Raw genomic sequence first — 18,274 nt, 5'->3', positions numbered from 1 at the left:
TGAGTGCTGCGTGCAGTTCTGGCTCCTTATTAAAGAAAAGAGATACTTGTTTTGGAGATGGTGCAGAAGATGTTCACCAGGTTGATTCTGGAGATGAGGGGGCTGGGCTATGAGAAAAGATTAAGTTGTCTGAGACTATAGTCGCTCGAGCTCAGAAGAATGAGAGAGAATCTTATATAAACATACAAAATTATGAAAGAGATAGGTAAAATAGAAGCAGGAAACTTGTTTCCAATGGTAATTGAGACTAGAACTAGGGGACATAGCCTCAAGATTCGAGGGAGTAGATTTAGGATTGAGATGAGGAGGAACTGCGTTTCCCAGAGAGTAGTGAATCTGTGGAATTCTCCACCAGGGAAGCAGTGGAGGCTACATCACCAAATGTGTTTAAGACACAATCAGTTTTTTGAATACTAGGGGGAGTAAGAGTTAGGGTTAAAGGCAGGCAAGTGGAACTGAGTCCATAGCCAGAATAGCCGTGACAAGGAATGGCTAATTACCAAATCCCACTTCTATTGCTTATGTTCTTATATTCTCTACTTGTCTACCTGTGTCAGCTATGCACTTGTATCCTTAAGTGTCTCTGGTTTACAACACGCCCCATGATTCTGTTATTCCTGACGTAGTTTAACTTCCCCAATCAAAGGGGGTGACAAATCACCATATTGAAGGGAGATTGAAAATCTGGCAGAGTGGTGCCACAACAACGACCTCTCACTCAATGTCAGCAAGACCAAGGAGGTGATTATTAATGACAGGAGGGGGAAACCAGATGTCCTTGAGCCAGTTCTCATTAGGGGGATCAGAAGTGGAGAGGTTCAGCAACTTTAAATTCCTCAGTATTTTCATTTCACTGGATGTGTACTGGGTCCAGCACATAAGGAACATGGCAAAGAAAGCACAGCAGCTCCTCTAATTTATCAGAAGTTTGCGTAGTTTTGGCCTGTTCTAGTGATGTTTAGTATTGTGGCTTTCTGAAGATCTACATAGATATTGGTGTGTAGCCCTAATTACTTAATGCTATTGTGTAGTGCTTTTGGGATGACACCAGTTGAGAAAATAATATTACTATTATTATTTTATTTTTGTATTTGCACAGTCTGTTGTCTTTTGCACACTGGTTGCTTGTCCAACTGTTTTTGTACAATATTTCTTTGATTCTATTGTGTTTCTTTGTATTTGCTGTGAATGCCCACAAGAAAATGAATCTCAGGATTCTATATGGTGGCATATATGTACTTTCATAGTAAAATTACTTTGCACTTTTGAACTTTGAAAATGCATCACTTCATACTTGTCTGACTTAAATTCCATCTGACATTCCTTGGCCCCCTTTCCCAGTTGAGCTAGATCCTTTTATAATGTTAGATGACCTTATTTGTCGTTCACTTGTCACCAAACTGCAAACTTACTAATCATGCCACCTACATTTTTACCCAAATCGTTAATGTAGATGATACACATTAGTGGACCCAGCACCAGTCCCTGCAGAACACCACAGGTAATGGCCTCTAGTCTGAATATCAGCTCTCCACTATCACCCCCTGACTCCTTCCACCATTTTTTAAAATCCAATTTGCTTGCTCACACTGGATCCCACATGATCTCTCCTTCTGAATCAGCCTACCATGCCAGACCTTGTCAAAAGCCTTGCTAATGTCCATGTAGACAATGTCCTCTCTGTCCTCTTCAAAATATCAATTAAGTGAGACATAATTGCCCACACATGAGTCGTCATGTTGACTATTTCTTTTCAGTATTTGTCTTTACAAATGTGGTAGATCCTGTTCTCTTAGAATCCCTTCTAGTAACTTACCCATAGATAATGTTAGGCTCGGCAGCCTGTAGTTCATTGGCTAGTGCTTGCACAACAGTAACCGTCCTCCAGATATCAGTACCTCAGCCATTCCTAAGGAGGATACAAAATTGCCTTGCAGATCCCCAGGAATTTCTTCCCTTCCTTCCCACAATCTGTAATGATACACTGGATCAGACCCCGGGGATTTACCCATCTCATGACTACCAGCAGCTCTTCTTTTATAACATTGATCATTTTAGGGCATTATTTTTCTCTTCTGTGAATTCCCTGACCTCCATGACCTCTTTCATGGTAAGTACCAATAAATAGGCCATTTGTCCCTTTTGCTCACTTAATTACATTAAAGGTGATCTGCACCTGAACTCAACATTGAGAAATGCTTCTGAGACTCTATCAGCATTTTGGCAGAACTACGACCCATCGATTCCTGGCTTGCATTGCTAATTACTTACTCAGGCCCAGCTGGGTTATTTTAGAAGGGGAACACTGTTACTTAGTGGGCGGGAACTTCTTTTCAGGGTTAATGCCATGAGAGGAAACCAAATAAGGCACTGGATTATAATGACGATTGGTTCATTTTGGTCTCCATGTCAAAGGAAGACAAGGAGCAAGAAGAAGGAAGTTTATCCTCCCTGGCTCCAGAGGTCATATCTGGGACAAACGGTGATGACCATCAGTTGCTAGGTAAATAAGGGATCTGGAAACAGAGCGGAGAAATGGTTAGCACTATGATTAATCATTTACTTCATAATGCCTTTTAAAAAAAAGTGGTACAGCGTGGAAGCAGATCCTTTGTTCCACCCTGTCCATGCCAACCCAAGTAGACTAATCCTATTTACCAGCACTTGGTAAAGTCAAGTGCTTGTATATGTATGTAAGGGGGTTTCGTCTTTTATGTTACTAAAATGGCTTATTTGTTATGTTATACTTGGGAATGCTTCTTTGTTATATTAAACACTGAGAAAGTTTTGCATTAGCAGCTTGTTGTGGGTTAGGGGGTGATAAGAGGATGCTATGAACCAATTGGGATAATTGTTATGACTTTGGTGTATCTGGAAGATTTGTATGCGCGGGATTTTGAGGGAGAAGGCTGGAGAGAGAGAGACAGAGAATGGACCGGGTGCTGTAAGTCCGCTAATGGGATTGGACCCTGAGCGGAGCATTCGGCGAGGAGGGGAGATGGAGACGGGCTCGTGTGGAGCATCTGGTCAACCACTGTTGTTGGTCCCAGGCGGCCGGTCGAGGTGGTCCGAGGGGTCGCAGGGTGAAGAAGGGTCCTGAGCTCCAACTGTTTGTGTGTGAAGAAATTGAACTTTGATAAGTGTGGCACCTTTTATATTTTATTCTTTATTAATTATATAGTTCCAGTAATATCTATAAACTGTAAATCATTTAATCGTATCTGGTGTATTGTCTGTTATTTGGGCGGGGTGGGGTACATCACACAGCATCCACACAAACTATTACCCAGTGTGCCAGGATTGAGGGCTGTTTCCCTAGATGACAGCGAGCCGAGTGACCCTGAGGTTGGCCAGGGGGGCTACATGTATTTAAATACACTTAAAAACAATATAATTATAATACCAAATACATGTCATGAAATCTAATGGAAAGGCATGAACATTTTCCTGTGCAAGGTTCAAATGAAGGGTTTTACTCACTGAAGTAGAAGAGCTAGGGTAAGAGGAGGCTCCAGTGGAATATATAAGTCAGCAAATGCTGTCTTGGCTGTGTTACCTTCACCTACACTGTAGAGCAACTGCCAGATTTTTCCATTTGTCTACTGACACATCTGCTAGGAATGTCAACTGGCCGTTAACTGTTGAGGCACTGAGCTCACATGGAAGGTGAGCTTGTTGTGAAGCTTACCCTTACATTTTAAACTTACCACTCTTGCACTTTCTGTGTTTCAGGGAGGTCAGCTGGTTGCAGTTGTGAGAGGGGCGAATACACCGTTGCTCCAGAAAACCATTCTCGAACATTTAGTTGCAGAAAAGAAGGTGCTTGAAGAGGGAGCTGACCGGAAAGTGGTGAGAACAGTAATGACAAAAAAAAAGTACTGATTCCAAACTATTGTCTTTAATTGTTTTTCCTTTATATTCAGTCAGTTAGTACAGTAGAGGTGCCAGATAGGATGATGGAATGCTTTTCTTGCAGGATGTGGGAAGGCAGGGAGACCTCCAGTATCCCTGACGACTACACCTGCGAGAAGTGCATCCATTTGCAGCTTCTAACACTCCATGTTAAGGAGTTGGAGCTGCAATTCAATAAACTCTGGATCATTTGGGAGGCTGAGAGAGTGATAGTTAGGACATGTAGGTAGGTAGTTACACCTAAGGTGCAGGACACAGGAAACTGCGTGACAGTCAGGAAGGAGAAAGGGGTTAAACAGCCCTTGCAGAGTATCCCTGTGGCCATCTTCCTCAAAAATAGGTAGACCACTTTGGATACTGTTGGGGGAAATCACGTAGCAGAGGAAGGTCATGGTGGTTAGGTCTCTAACATTGAGTCTGGCTCTGTGACTCAGAAGGAAAGGGGGGAGAAGAGGCGAGCTGTGGTGATAGGGGATTCGTTAGATAGGGGAACAGAAAGGAGGTTCTGTGGATGAGATTGAGATTCCTGGATGCCTATGTTGCCTCCCTGCTGCCAGGGTCCAGGACATCTCAAATGTCTTAAGCGGGAGGGTGAACAGCCAAGAGGTCCTGGTCCACGTATGTACCAATGACATGGGTGGGAAGCGTGGTGATGTTCTGCAAAGTGAATTCAGGGAGTGAGATGCAAAGTTAAAGGACAGGACCTCCAGGGTGGTGATCTCAGGATTGCTACCCGTGCCATATGCTAGTAAGGCCAGAAATAGAAATATTTTACCGTTAAACATGTGGCTAAGGAATTGGTGTAGGAGGGAGTTGTCACATTTTTGGATCATTGTGCTCTCTTCCAGAGAAGGTGGGTTGGTTTGCCCCTGAACTGGAAGTAGACTAATATCATAGCGGGAAGGTTTCCTCGTGCTGCATGAGGTATTTAAACTACAGTTGCAGGGGAGTAGGAACCAGAGGGCCAAAACAGTTAGTGGAGACGGATGTTGCTAAGACCTCAGACAAAGTCAGGAATCAAAAGTTTGAGCATGATGAGGGTATTGTTCTGTGCTGCATATATTTCAATGCAAGAGCATCATAGGAAAGGCAGATGAGCTCAGGGCATGTGGAATTATGATATTGTTTCTATTAGTGAGACTTGGTTGCAGGAGGAGAAGGACTGGCAGCTCAATATTCCGGGGTTCCATTGTTTTACGTGTGACAGAGCAGGAATGATTAAAGGAGGAAAGGTAGCATTACTAGTCAGTGCTCAGTCAGGACAGGCAGGATAACTTGTCAAGTGAGGCTTTCGGGGTGAAACTAAGAAATAAGAATGGTATGGCCATGTTGATGAGGCTATATTATAAACCACTCAACAGTCCATGGGATTTAGAGGAACAAATTTGTGGAGAGATCGCAGACTTGCCAGAAACATAAGGATGTTATAGTAGGTGATTTTAACTTTCCACATATTGACTGGCACTTCCAAACTATAAAAGGACTAGATGAGATAGAGTTTGTCAAATGTGCTCAGGTGTTTTCCTTAATCAGTACATAGAAGTCCCCACGAGATACATAGAAGTCCCAATGAGATAGTGGGAGGTACTTGATCTGCTATTCGGGAATGAGGCAGAGCAGGTTAATGGACATTGTGTAGGGGATTACTTTGTATCTAGTGATCATAATGCCTTTAGTTTCAAAGTAACTATGACAAAAGATAGGTCAGGTTGGCGAGTTGCAACTCTAAATTGGAGAAAGGCCAATTTTGATGGTACCAGAAAGGACCTGGCAAATGTGGATAGGAACAGGCTGTTTTCCGACAAAGGTGTACTTCATAAGTGGGAAGCCTTAGAAAGTGAAATTTTGAGAATACAAAGCTTGTATGTGCCTGTCAGAATAAAAGGTAAAGATAACAGGTTTGAAGAACCTTGGTTTACAAGAGATATTGTGGCCCTGGTTAAGAAAAAGAAAGGAGGTGCATAGCAGGTATAGGCAGGTAGGAACAAATGTAGTGCTTATGGAGGATAAGAAATGTAAAAGTACACTTAAGAAAGAAATCTGGAGGGCTAAAAGAAGGCATGAAGTTGCCTTAGACAAAGTGAAAGAGAATCCTAAGGGGCACTCAGATATATAGACAATAAATAATAGGTGCAGGAGAAGGCCATTCAGCCCTTCGAGCCAGCACCGCCATTCACTGTGATCATGGCTGATCATCCACAATCAGTATTCAGTTCCTGCCTTATCGCCATAACCGTTGATTCTGCTATCTTTAGGAGCTCTATCCATCTCTTTCTTGAAAGCATCCAGAGACGGCCTCCACGGCCTTCTGGGGCAGAGCATTCCATATGTCCACCACTCTCTGGGTGAAAAAGTTTTTCCTCAACTCCATTCTAAATGGCCTACCCTTTATTCTTAAACTGTGGCCTCTGGTTCTGGACTCACCCATCAGCAGGAACATACTTCTTGCCTCCAGCGTGTCCAATCCCTTAATAATCTTATATGTTTCAATAAGATCCCCTCTCAGCCTTCTAAATTCCAGAGTATACAAGCCCAGTCGCTCCAATCTTTCGACATATGACAGTCCCACCATCCCGGGAATTAACCTTGCGAACCTACGCTGCACTCCCTCAATAGCAAGAATGTCCTTCCTCAAAGTTGGAGACCAAAACTGCACACAGTACTCCAAGTGTGGTCTCACCAGGGCCCTGTACAGCTGCAGAAGGACCTCTTTGCTCTTATACTCAATTCCCCTTGTTATGAAGGGCAGCATGCCATTAGCTTTCTTCACTGCTTGCTGTACTTGCAAGCTTGCTTTCAGTGACTGATGTACAAGAACACCTAGATCTTGTTGTACTTCCCCTTTTCCTAACTTGACCCCATTTAGATAATAATCTGCCTTCCTGTTCTTACCACCAAAGTGGATAACCTCACATTTATCCACATTAAACTGCATCTGCCCACTCACCCAGCCTGTCGAAGTCACCCTGCATTCTCATAACATCCTCCTCACATTTCACACTGCCACCCAGCTTTCTGTCATCGGCAAATTTGCTAATGTTACTTTTAATTCCCTCGTCTAAATCATTAATATATAGTGTAAACAGCTGTGGTCCCAGCACTGAACCCTGTGGTACCCCACTGGTCACCGCCTGCCATTCCAAAAGGGACCCATTAATCACTACTCTTTGTTTTCTGTCAGCCGGCTAATTTTCAATCCATGTCAGTACTCTGCCCCCAATCCCATGTACCCTAATTTTGCCCACTAATCTCCTATGTTGGACTTTATCAAAGGCTTTCTGAAAGTCCAGGTACACTACATCCACTGGCTCTCCCTTGTCCATTTTCATAGTTACATCCTCAAAAAATTCCAGAAGATTAGTCAAGCATGATTTCCCCTTCATAAGTCCATGCTGACTCAGACCGATCCTGTTACTGCCATCCAGATGTATCGTAATTTCATCTTTTATAATCGACTCCAGCATCTTTCCCATCACCGACGTCAGGCTAACCAGTCTATAATTCCCTGTTTTCTCTCTTCCTCCCTTCTTGAAGAGAGGGACAACATTAGCCACCCTCCAATCCACAGAAACTGATCCAGAATCTATAGAACATTGGAAAATGATTACCAATGCATCCACGATTTCTAAAGCCACCTCCTTAAGTACCCTGGGATGCAGACCATCAGGTCCCGGGGACTTATCAGCCTTCAGACCCAACAGTCTATCCAACACCATTTCCTGCCTAATATAAATTTCCTTCAGTTTATCCATTACCCTAGGTCCTTTGGCCACTATTATATCTTGGAGATTGTTTGTGTCTTCCCTAGTGAAGACAGATCCAAAGTACCTGTTCAACTCGTCTGCCATTTCCTTGTTCCCCATAATAAATTCACCCGCTTCTGTCTTCAAGGGCCCAATTTTGGTCTTAACTATTTTTTTCCTTTTCAAATACCTAAAGAAGCGTTTACTATCCTCCTTTATATTCTTGGCTAGTTTACCTTCGTACCTCATTTTTTCTCCGCATATTGCCTTTTTAGTTACCTTCTGTTGCTCTTCAAAAGTTTCCCAATCCTCCAGCTGCCCACTCGTCTTTGCTATGTTGTACTTCTTCTCTTTTATTTTTATACTGTCCTTTACTTCCCTTGTCAGCCATGGCCTCCCCTTACTCCCGTTAGGATATGTTAAGAGAAAGGATTGCAACGGCCAAAATTGGTTTTCTAGAAGATGAGAATGGTAATCCATGGATGGAGCAAAAAGAGATGGGGGAGCTATTAAATGAATTTTTTGCATCTGTATTTACTCAGGAGATGGACACAGAATCCATATAACAGAGGCAAAGCAGCATGAACTTCATGGACCCTATATAGAATACAGAGGACGAGATACTTGCTGCCTTGAGGCAAATTTGAATGAGCTGTAAGGAAAGATTGGGCAGGATTTGAACTTGTTCCTTGGAACATAGAAGATTGAGGGGAGACTTGATAGAGGTATACAAAATTATGTGAGGTATAGATGGGATAAATGCAAGCAGGCTGTTTCCACTGAGGTTGGGTGGGACTACAGCTAGAGGTCATGAGTTAAGGGTGAAAGGTGAAAAGTTTAAGGGGAACATGAGGGAAATCCTCTTCATTCAGAGGGGTGTGAGAGTGTGGAATGAGCTGCCAGTGCAAGTGGTGCATGCAAGCTTGATTTTAATGTTTAAGAGAAGTTTGGATAGGTACATGGATGGTTAGGATATGGAGGTCTATGATTCCGTGGAAGTTGATGGGAATAGGCAGTTTAAATGGTTTGGCACAGACTAGGTGGGCCTGAGGGGCCTGTTTCTGTGCCGTTCTTTTCTGTGACTCTGAGAAATGGAACGTTTTATTTTTAATCACCTCTCATTTTTATATGGGTATCTAGTCCTTGCAAGTTTTTTTCAAACTGATCTATCAACACCCTTAAATCCTTGAATGATAAATTTTATTAGAATTGTATTATTTAGGGAGATGCACATGGAGTCTTAAGAAAACAAACAACACGTTTCACTGTATGTTTCAACGTACATATTATAAGTAAGTCTGCATCTCCATCAGAATCTGAATCCGAACATTTGAATCATTCGTCTGCAGTTATTGCCGAGCCATCTATTACTGATACATGTTCTCTGGTTAAGAAAAAACTTTTTGTTACGGAATGTAGATACTTGGGATTCAATTTATCTTTATTCATAAGTCTATGCACCTCAGTGAAATATCTTCTTTGTCTAATCCTGTCATAAAAATTGTTCAAGTGTCTCAACAAGGCAACCAACCAAAGCCATGGTTTGCTTTTGGATTTAGATCAAAGATGGAGGTTTAGTAAAAGAAGATGACGAGGAAGTGACAGTGCTGCCAGTTGATGAAGAGAAAGAACTCGGTAAGACCATAAGATATAGGAGCATAATTAGGCTACTTGGACCATTGAAGCAATGAATGTCAAAAGGATGCCATCAAGATGACCCACTGCCTCCCTTTGATAGAGTGGAGGAGGGAGCATCAGCTCAGTTACTTAGAATGACAAGGGAAAGTGGAGGTCCTTGAAAACATCATATGGGAAGAAATCTTCATGTTGCAGATGTTCCCAACCACTGTCAGCCAAAAAGCAGTTACTCATGGATTTTTCCTGTCATCTTGTATTTCTACTATCAGCTCCTTTCTGGAGCAACGTAACACCACAGTGACTTAGTTATATTTCTGGACATTTATACCTAGTAACAATATTAACAAGACCAAGTAGGAAAGAACTGTTAATGTCTCTGGAAGTAAGTTCGCTTGATGGTGCAGTCCTGTCACACGCAGATCAGGAAGTTACATATTCAATTATTGATGTGTACAGTATCACCTGATCTTAGTTAAGGCAATGTATAGGTAATTCTGCAGAACTAGAGAAAGGTTGGATGTTCAACATACAATGTAAATGTATGTCAACATATACAACCCTGTGATTTGTTTTCTTACAGGCATTCACAGTAAGTAGAAAGAAACACAATAGAATCAATGAAAAAATGCACATGACAGGGAAAAGCAACTAATGTGCAAAAGACAACAAACTGCGCAAATACAAAATGAAAAGAAAAAATGTAATAAGTAAGCAACAGATATTGAGAAAACGAGTTGCAGAGTCTTTAGAAGAGAGTCCGTAGGTTGTAGAATCAGATTTGGTGTTGGGGTGAGTAAATTTATCCCCTCTGGTTCAAGAGCCTGATGCTTGAGGAGTGGTAACTTCCTGAACCTTGTGTCATGGAACCTCAGGCTCCTGTAACTCCTTTCTGATGACAGTAGTGAGAGAAGAGCATAGCCTAGATGGCGGGAGTCCTTGATGATAGATGCTGATTTATTGTGACAGCTGTCTTTGTAAAAGTCCACAGTGGTGGGGAGGGCTTAACCTGTATCCACTACTGGGCTGTATCCACTACTTTTTGTAGTTTTTTTTCCATTCGATGCAATGACCCTATCAGTTTCCTTTTATGTAATCACTGATGGGAACATTCCCATGTATAAACTTGGTAATAGATGGTAATAGCTCAATATTTTTACACCAGCTTGGAAACGCTGTCAGGATGAAGTGTCAGATTGGCTCTGGTGACCTGTATAATCTTAAAGGTTAGTCACTTTCAAATGAAAGAAGGACTTGGCTTTAAGTTTCATCATTTATATCCTGACGATATCTAAAAACCCTTTTCAGCTAGTCAAGTGCATCTTAAACAGATACTCTCATGATGTAGAAAATACAATGCACACAGCAAGTGTCCATAATTAGGAGTAAGGCAATGACCAGATAAGTTGCTGTTGGTGTTGTTGATTAAGTGATGTACTGGCCAGGACACTAGAAATTCTTTCTGAAATAGTGCTATGGGAATGCTTATAACCATTTGAAAGGGTAGATGAGATCCTGGCTTAAGGTCCCGTCACAAAAATGTGTGCAGTACTTCTTCAGTGTCAGATTAAAGTTTCAGCCTCAGGCCTTCAGAACTTGAACCAGGATGTTGTGAGTGTTAATTCTGATTGGCGCCACACGAGTCAGGCTGACTGTTATAAACAACAAGGGAGTAAAGAGGAGAAAACCAGCAAAACTGTAAACATGTTTCCACAGTGTAGTTGGTACATCAACCCTTAGGGGGCAGCAGTAAGATACATACTGAAATATATTCCCAAGTGCTTTAAATCCTGGCCAGCTCAATAGTTTGACTGCTTTACCTGTGTTCCTAAATCTTTTCACTAAACTATTCAATAAAAGTGAATTCCTCATGTGTATCACAAACTCTGTGTTCATTTGATGCAGTTACTGCCAATAAGGCATTCACGGTTGCAATCATCAAACCTGATGCTGTGGCTCATGGGAAAGCAGATGAAATAATAATGAAGGTGAGAAGCAGAATTTCAAACCATTAATGTTAAAAATTATTTGAGGGTATTTAGTGTCAGTCAATTTACAGGTTTGCAACTCAGCTTTGTATTTTAATTCCACTCTGATGTTTGAATCTTGAAATCCCTGGAGATAGAACTAGTAGTGATGTACTGATGTAAAGTGTAAAGAATACAACAGAAACAAAATACAGCTAAAGTTGGTAGTCAGATTCCATGGAGGAAGAAACAAAATTAATGTTTCAAATTATTCAGATTTAAGGAAGGATCTTACACGGGGTCTTGGCCCATAATGTTGACTTCTTTACTTCTACAGCTGCTATCGGATCCACTGAGTTCCTCCAGCAGTTTGTTTGTTTTTTTTATTCAGATGTAAATTTTTGATCCTCAAGACCCTCTGTTTACTGCTCCACAGATGCTGTCTAACCTACTTGAGTCTTTGCAATGTTATTTTTGTTTTGCTGACAGAAAATGTTTTCGGTTTTTAAACTAGAATGGAAAATCAATGGGGTTCATTAGGATGAGAAAGGATCTCATTGAAACCTAATAGATACTGAAAGGCCTGGATACAATGGGTGTGAAGAGGATGTTTCCAAAAGGAGGAGAGGCACAGGCTGAAACAAAGGGATGTTACCTTAAAAATGAAATGAGGTGGAATTCTTTGTCATATTACACTATAAATCTATGACCTATGGTTGCTTGAATGCCAATAATATTTTTGGATCCAGGAGTAATTTTACAACATTGTTATGGTAGGAATATTTGATTATATGATACACCAATGTTTCTGTAATTTTCAGAATTGAAAACACTGAACCCCTAATATCTCTTGGTCTGCTTAGGTTCAGGAAGCAGGCTTTGAAATTATCTGCCAAGAGGAGCGGACATTAACAGAAGATGAGGCACGAGGCCTCTACCAACATCAGTCAGAGGAGGTGGGTGTGAAAAGCACCAGGTATCTGGGTCTTGCTAAATTGGAATAAAAGATTGATGTCAAAAACCTGTAACTCTGCTGTAACCCCATATACCTTGATCCCTGGAACCTCTCAAAATCCATCAATTGTCTTGAATATACTCAGCAACTGAGACTCCAAATCTCCAGAGTCCTCAGGTAGAAAATTGCAATGAATCACTATCGCCTTGCTGTGGAAATTTCTCATCTTGCTCCTGAAAGCCAATTCAGAGACTGTAATTCCTGCTTTTAGATGCTCCATCCAAGGGGAGTTATCTACTCTGTCAGGTCATTTTATACATATGCCCACTTTCCCAATGAATTCAGAAAACTGGAATAAGATATAAACTTTTCACCCTAATGCTATGTGATGGAATGCCTTCCTACTCTGCTACCAGGTGAGTGGCCATGAAAAAGAGGATTCCTTTTTCCCTGAAAGAAAATTGTCTTTCTAGGTATCTCTGCTTATGACTTAAAACAGAAAATGAGTGACAGTGGTGAGACTCAACAGCAACAAAGGAAGCCTGGTTTATTAGTCATCAACCCAATGCCATAGTACTAAACAGTCAAAGGAAGTCTGAAGGAAGAGAAAAGGAAGAAAATATTGTACCATAAAAGATTAATCTAAAAATGTATACTGATTTTCAAACATTGTTTGTTCTTGACATTAAAGTCTCATTTCGAAGAGCTAATTCGCTTCATGTCAAGTGGTCCCTGCCGTGCTCTGGTCATATCCGAACCTGAAGGAACAGATGAAGTCATTCCTCTGTGGAAAGAGTTCATTGGCCCAACTGATGTCGAAATTGCAAAACAGGAGAAACCTGAAAGGTACTGGAGCACCAAGGAACTCCCAAACTTTGTCCTACTGACTGCTGTGGTTTGATCTGGGTAGCATTAAGGATTTGAAGAAATTAAACCAACTACCTCAGCACTGGGATGTTAAGCCATAGAGAAGTCCAGCATTTATTGCCTACCTGTAAATACCCTTGAAAAGATGGTGGTGACTCATTTTCTTGAACTGTTGCAATTCTAAATAGTAAAGGTTACTGTATCGCACACAAAATACTGGAGGAACTCAGCGGGTCAGGCAATGTCTATGGAGGGTTATAAATAGTTGGCATGTCAGGCCGAGACCCTTCATCAAGACTGGAAGGAAGATGGAAGAAGCCAGACTAAGGTGTGGGGGGGGGGGAGGAATATAAACTGGCATGTGATAGGTGAGACCAAGTGAGGGGGTAGATGGGCGGATGGGGGGGAGGATGAATTAAGAAGCTGGAAGGTGATAAGTCGAAACGGTAAAGGTTTGCTATTCAATGTCATTACTGATATTTTACTTTGAATCCACATTTTTATTGGAATCACTTTTACCCTGATTAACTTGAGTCTAAAAATCAATCAGTTTTTGTTTTGAGTATACTCAGCCTGAGCTTCCACACCCTTCTGGGTCTTGGTGCAGAAATTTCTCATCTCTGCCCTGAGGTAGCTACCTTATTTTGAGACTGTGACCCTGGTTTAGACACACCAGGTTGAGGAGGAATCAAAACTGAATCTATACTGTCAAGCCCCATGAACACTTTGTATGTTTGAATGAGGTTGCATCCCATTCTTTTGATCCCTAGAGGGCTGGCTTTATCTCTCTTTACCATCTCAGGGATTTATCAGGCAAACCTTGTCTGGAACCCCTCTACTGCAAGGATATCCTTACTCAGGTAGAGAAACAAGACCTGCACGTAATATTACCAATGGAATCTCACAGGGCTCTATGTAGTTGAGGCAAGATGTCTCTGCTCTTGTATTCCATCATTTTGCAATTAAGACCAATACACCATTTGTCTTGCTGTATCTGTATGAGTGTCCTGGGTCTTGTGGACATTAGAATGATGTTGTGAAGTCTGGTGGTATTCTACTCACTACAGAGTATCTAAAATGTGGCCTTCAGTTGTAGCCACACTATTTATGTGGCTTCTCCAATTAAGCTTCTGCTGAATGGTGGCTCTCAAGATGGTAATGGTGGGAGATTCATAATTGGTAACAGTGTTGAAAGCAAGGTGAGGGTGATTTACTTGTTGGAAATTATCTGCATTTCATGATTATTGGCAATAAATACTTAAGATTTTAGCTGTGAACTCTCAACATCACTTAAGATCAGATTACCTAGTTTCCCATTCACAATTCCTCAATCCTGAAAGATATTCAATGTGGGAGAGAAGAAAACACTCTTAGACATAATTTAAAATATGCAATAAAAAGACAATAATATGTAAGTCACGCATTATATATGCCAAATTATTTGCTTTGAATAGTAACAGCAAAAGCACAGAGCGCTTACCTGGTGTGCTTACTGCTTTTTAATTCCTAATGGATATTTTTCCCCCAAAGTCTCCGAGCTCTATACGGTACTGAGAAGCTCTTCAATGCAGTTCATGGATGTGATGACAAGGAACAGGCTGCCAGGGAACTTGCGTTTTTCTTCCCCAGCTTTGGGGCCGGCTCTGAGGCCCATAATGATGCTGAGACTGGCCAACGTGTGGAGAAGACCTTGGCTCTGATCAGGCCGGATATCTTAAAGGATAAGAAGGGTGAGAATAATTTGTGTAGCATTGCACCACAGTTCCCCCGAATATGGCCCTATCCACACCGATTTACACAGTGTTCAATCTGATAAAGGGAGAGAACAAAGTACAGAAAGAACTGAAAATGCTAAAGACTCCTTGTGGAGTCCAGTTACTCGTTCCTGCTCATTTTGATCAAAAATCTCTGGTTTTCACAACATAACTTTTGAGTTTTAATATCATCCTCAGTCTTACCATTAGACTTTAATTTTAAATCATTTAAGGCTTTCTGAAAATATGAACAACACAATTTTTGTCACTCCACGTGTGTTAATTCTTTATTCCTGCTGTGTAGAATCCATCCTGCAGAAGATTAATGAGGCTGGCTTAACAATAGCCATGCAGAAGGAGATCTTACTTACAGAACAACAAGTTTATGAATTTTACAGAGAGCACACGGAAGCAGAATATTTCCCAGCACTGCTTCAGAACATGACCAGGTACCATTACTCACAATTGTTATATTTAGCATTTGTGTGTTGGACATATACACAGAAATGGTTTATACACAGAAATGGTTGGCCTGGGTTTTTTTCTCAGTGGGAGGTTGGGGTGGATACTAATCTTACATGATTTTATTTTGGGTGCTTTTTTATTGTTGTGAATTATATATTGGACTTGTTTGTTTTGCAATGTATAAATCTCCATTTAGTTGATGTTTTTTTTCTGTAGCTCTATTGTAGAAACACATAAAAAATAAATAAAGTGTTGGACATATTACAGAATGCCTTGAATAGTACCACATGTATGCTGTATATGTGTGGTAAGGCAAATAATTTGAAATAAAAACATTTAAGTTGATAATCTTAAATTATTGAATTCATTATTATTTCCTCATTTTCAGATAGGCTTTTGTTCCTTATGTTGGAGCAACATAAAGTAGAAAGGTTGAGGTGACAGGTATACAGAGAACGAGAGATTGTAAGCTCATAATGAAATATTGGATTTTGTTCTGCAAAACAGTCACACCAACTCCAAAATATGGGGAGACCACACTCAAAGGATTTCTAGAATTCCTTTCAAATTCCCTTGGTAAATTTAGAAAACCATTCTGCATTTTGCACCAAGCTTTTGTTATAATGGACTATCATTTTGTTATACAGTAATGGCCTATTGTCAGCTCTTTCTCTTGCTCCCGCCTTCATCCTGTCCTATTTCTTCCTTTAAATATTCAAAACCCATATACCTTTAATTTTGCTGATTTGAAAAAGTACTTTGTAAACTCTGCCTGACTTGCTGAGTATTTCCTGCATATTCTGGTTTAATCTTTTCCAGCAACAGCAGTATTTTATTTCTTTATAAATACAGTTGCTGTAATCTTGTTAACCAATGTACTGTGTATATCAATGAACGTTTCCATAATAATAAATATTAAAAACATATTGTCTTGATTTTGATTCGATCCATGTTATAATGTTCAATAAATTGAAAGGGAGTTTAAAAATTAGTCAGGATTCATCTAATCGCTTAAAATATTGAAACTAGTTTACCAGATTGAAATGTAAGAATCATGGAATAGTCAAATAAAGCTGTCTTCAAGTTTGTTGGATTGCTTCCCTATAACCCTTTGGTACAAAGAATACTTTGCAATCTGAGTAACCCATAATTACTTGACAGAAGCCTATCTCGAGGTCCATGATGGATCTTACATCATCTCATCTCAGAGATCTTAAACATTTCTTAGGCATTCTGAAAGGGTCCAAGCCTTTGGTAAGCTGATCAGTGACTTCACTTGGAGGCTAACTGGCTGCCTTTGGGGAAAAAAAAATCCCTTCGATTAAGTTCACCTGAGTGAAGGAGCTTTGACCTTTCCACCCCAAAATAATAAATGAATATTACTGAAGCTCTCTTGCAAACTCAGGCAGTACTCCTTGACTACAGAATGTTTCAGGTCTCTGGGGTGGTAGATTGCATCCATCAATATCAACACCTGCCTTGACTTTTTCCTTGAAGGAATATTTTCCATGAACATTATGATAAAAAATGCAGTATTACAAAACAATTTGCCCGCCATGGGGGACTTTATCATCTCAGCCAAACAGAAGCTCCATTGAAGCATCAGCAGTCTGTATTCTGCTTGTATTTTACCCACTAAACTTCTGTATCAGTGATAACATTAGCCTGTATTGTATTGCAGTGGGCCTGTACTTGCTTTGGCTCTTGCCAGCAATGATGCTGTTTCACATTGGAGGAATCAGCTAGGGCCTCAAGATGTGCGTCAAGCGAAAGAAGAAGCCCCTGAAAGGTATGTCCTTTCAAATGACCATCAGGTTTTCTTTGCAGAGACTGGGAGTGAATTTATTTGATGAAAAATAAAAACGTGCCTCCTTAGCTTCTTGTCAAGAATGAACAGACTTTGTTTATTGGCTGACTCAGTAGCTTCCAATCTGACAATAATAAATATTTAACCCCAGACGGCCCTAAGTTAGCTGACTTCTGTCAGAGCAATGGCAACAGAGGTACTGAAACTGAGTTTTGTACGAGTAGACTCGTGTTGATTCTAAAGGCGACCTGACAACTGATTGATTCAGGTTCCGATTCAGATTCATTTATTGATCTCAGGTACATGAAAACATGCAGTGAAATGTGTTGTTTGCATTAGCAACCAACACAACCAAAGAATGTGCTGGAGAGAGCCCTGATGGAAGTGCCACCACACATTTCAGTGCCAGCATAGCATGCCCACAATGCTCAGCAAAACAACACAGAACACAACAGGCCACAGAGCAACAGCATCAAAACAAGGCCCTTTTCTCTCTCCCATCAATCCATACACACAGAGGATTTGCAGACTTGCAGGCAAAAGGCCTCCAATTCCCCAGTGCGCTTCAGACTCATAGACCAGGGCCTCGACTTCTGGGCTTCCAATCGATCTTCAGGTTTCAAGCTTCGGTACTGACCCTAGGACTAGTTGATGTTGGGACCCTGAATTACAGGCCTCATACTCTGGACGTGCCGATGACAGGACCCCAAACTCTATGCATTAAACTCTGGGCCCGCTGACTCGCGTATGAAGGGATCAATGGTCCTCTTGCCTCCTGCTCCCCTGGACATCCAATCCTGGGACTGAGCTGCTGGGGGATCTCACTGATCGAAAGGGCAGTTGGTGGCTCTTGCTCTAATGTGCATTATGGGAATGCTGGATGAGGAATGACCAATATATTAATTCCAGACAATAATTATGAAGTGTCCTGCCAACTGCAACTAACTAGCTTAATGCAGGAATAAAGGACACCTGATGTGATACAGGAGGACTCCACAGACCCATAGAACTACCTTAGCTCATGACGACCCTCAAGAGAGAAGAGAAAAGCGTAGAAAACTGGGGGAAAATATATTTGATCTGAAAAGATTGGAAAAGGTCTTTCAAAGAATATTTTGGATCAAATAAGTGCTTTATTTGTGACAAAGGCATAGCATTATCTAAAAAGT

The 18,274-nt window shown here is 41.0% G+C and overlaps 1 protein-coding gene across 4 annotated transcripts in view; it reads left to right on the top strand.

Annotated features, from left to right (window-relative positions):
• LOC140199418 (thioredoxin domain-containing protein 6-like) overlaps positions 1 to 18,274 on the top strand; it is a 75,612-nt gene that overhangs the window by 30,882 nt on the left and 26,456 nt on the right. For 3 of the 4 annotated variants that reach the window (XM_072261482.1, XM_072261479.1, XM_072261478.1), the window contains 8 exons: positions 3,733 to 3,849; positions 9,215 to 9,290; positions 11,196 to 11,278; positions 12,121 to 12,213; positions 12,904 to 13,058; positions 14,610 to 14,809; positions 15,138 to 15,282; positions 16,980 to 17,087. In XM_072261482.1, coding sequence (XP_072117583.1) covers positions 3,733 to 3,849; positions 9,215 to 9,290; positions 11,196 to 11,278; positions 12,121 to 12,213; positions 12,904 to 13,058; positions 14,610 to 14,809; positions 15,138 to 15,282; positions 16,980 to 17,087 — 977 coding nt within the window. The remainder of the gene's footprint in view (positions 1 to 3,732; positions 3,850 to 9,214; positions 9,291 to 11,195; positions 11,279 to 12,120; positions 12,214 to 12,903; positions 13,059 to 14,609; positions 14,810 to 15,137; positions 15,283 to 16,979; positions 17,088 to 18,274) is intronic. The other variant, XM_072261481.1, reaches the window with a different exon arrangement.

This window comes from Mobula birostris, chromosome 6, assembly GCF_030028105.1.
Source record: "Mobula birostris isolate sMobBir1 chromosome 6, sMobBir1.hap1, whole genome shotgun sequence".
NCBI classification, from domain to species: domain Eukaryota; kingdom Metazoa; phylum Chordata; class Chondrichthyes; order Myliobatiformes; family Myliobatidae; genus Mobula; species Mobula birostris.
This window is presented reverse-complemented; position numbering and strand designations above follow the sequence as displayed.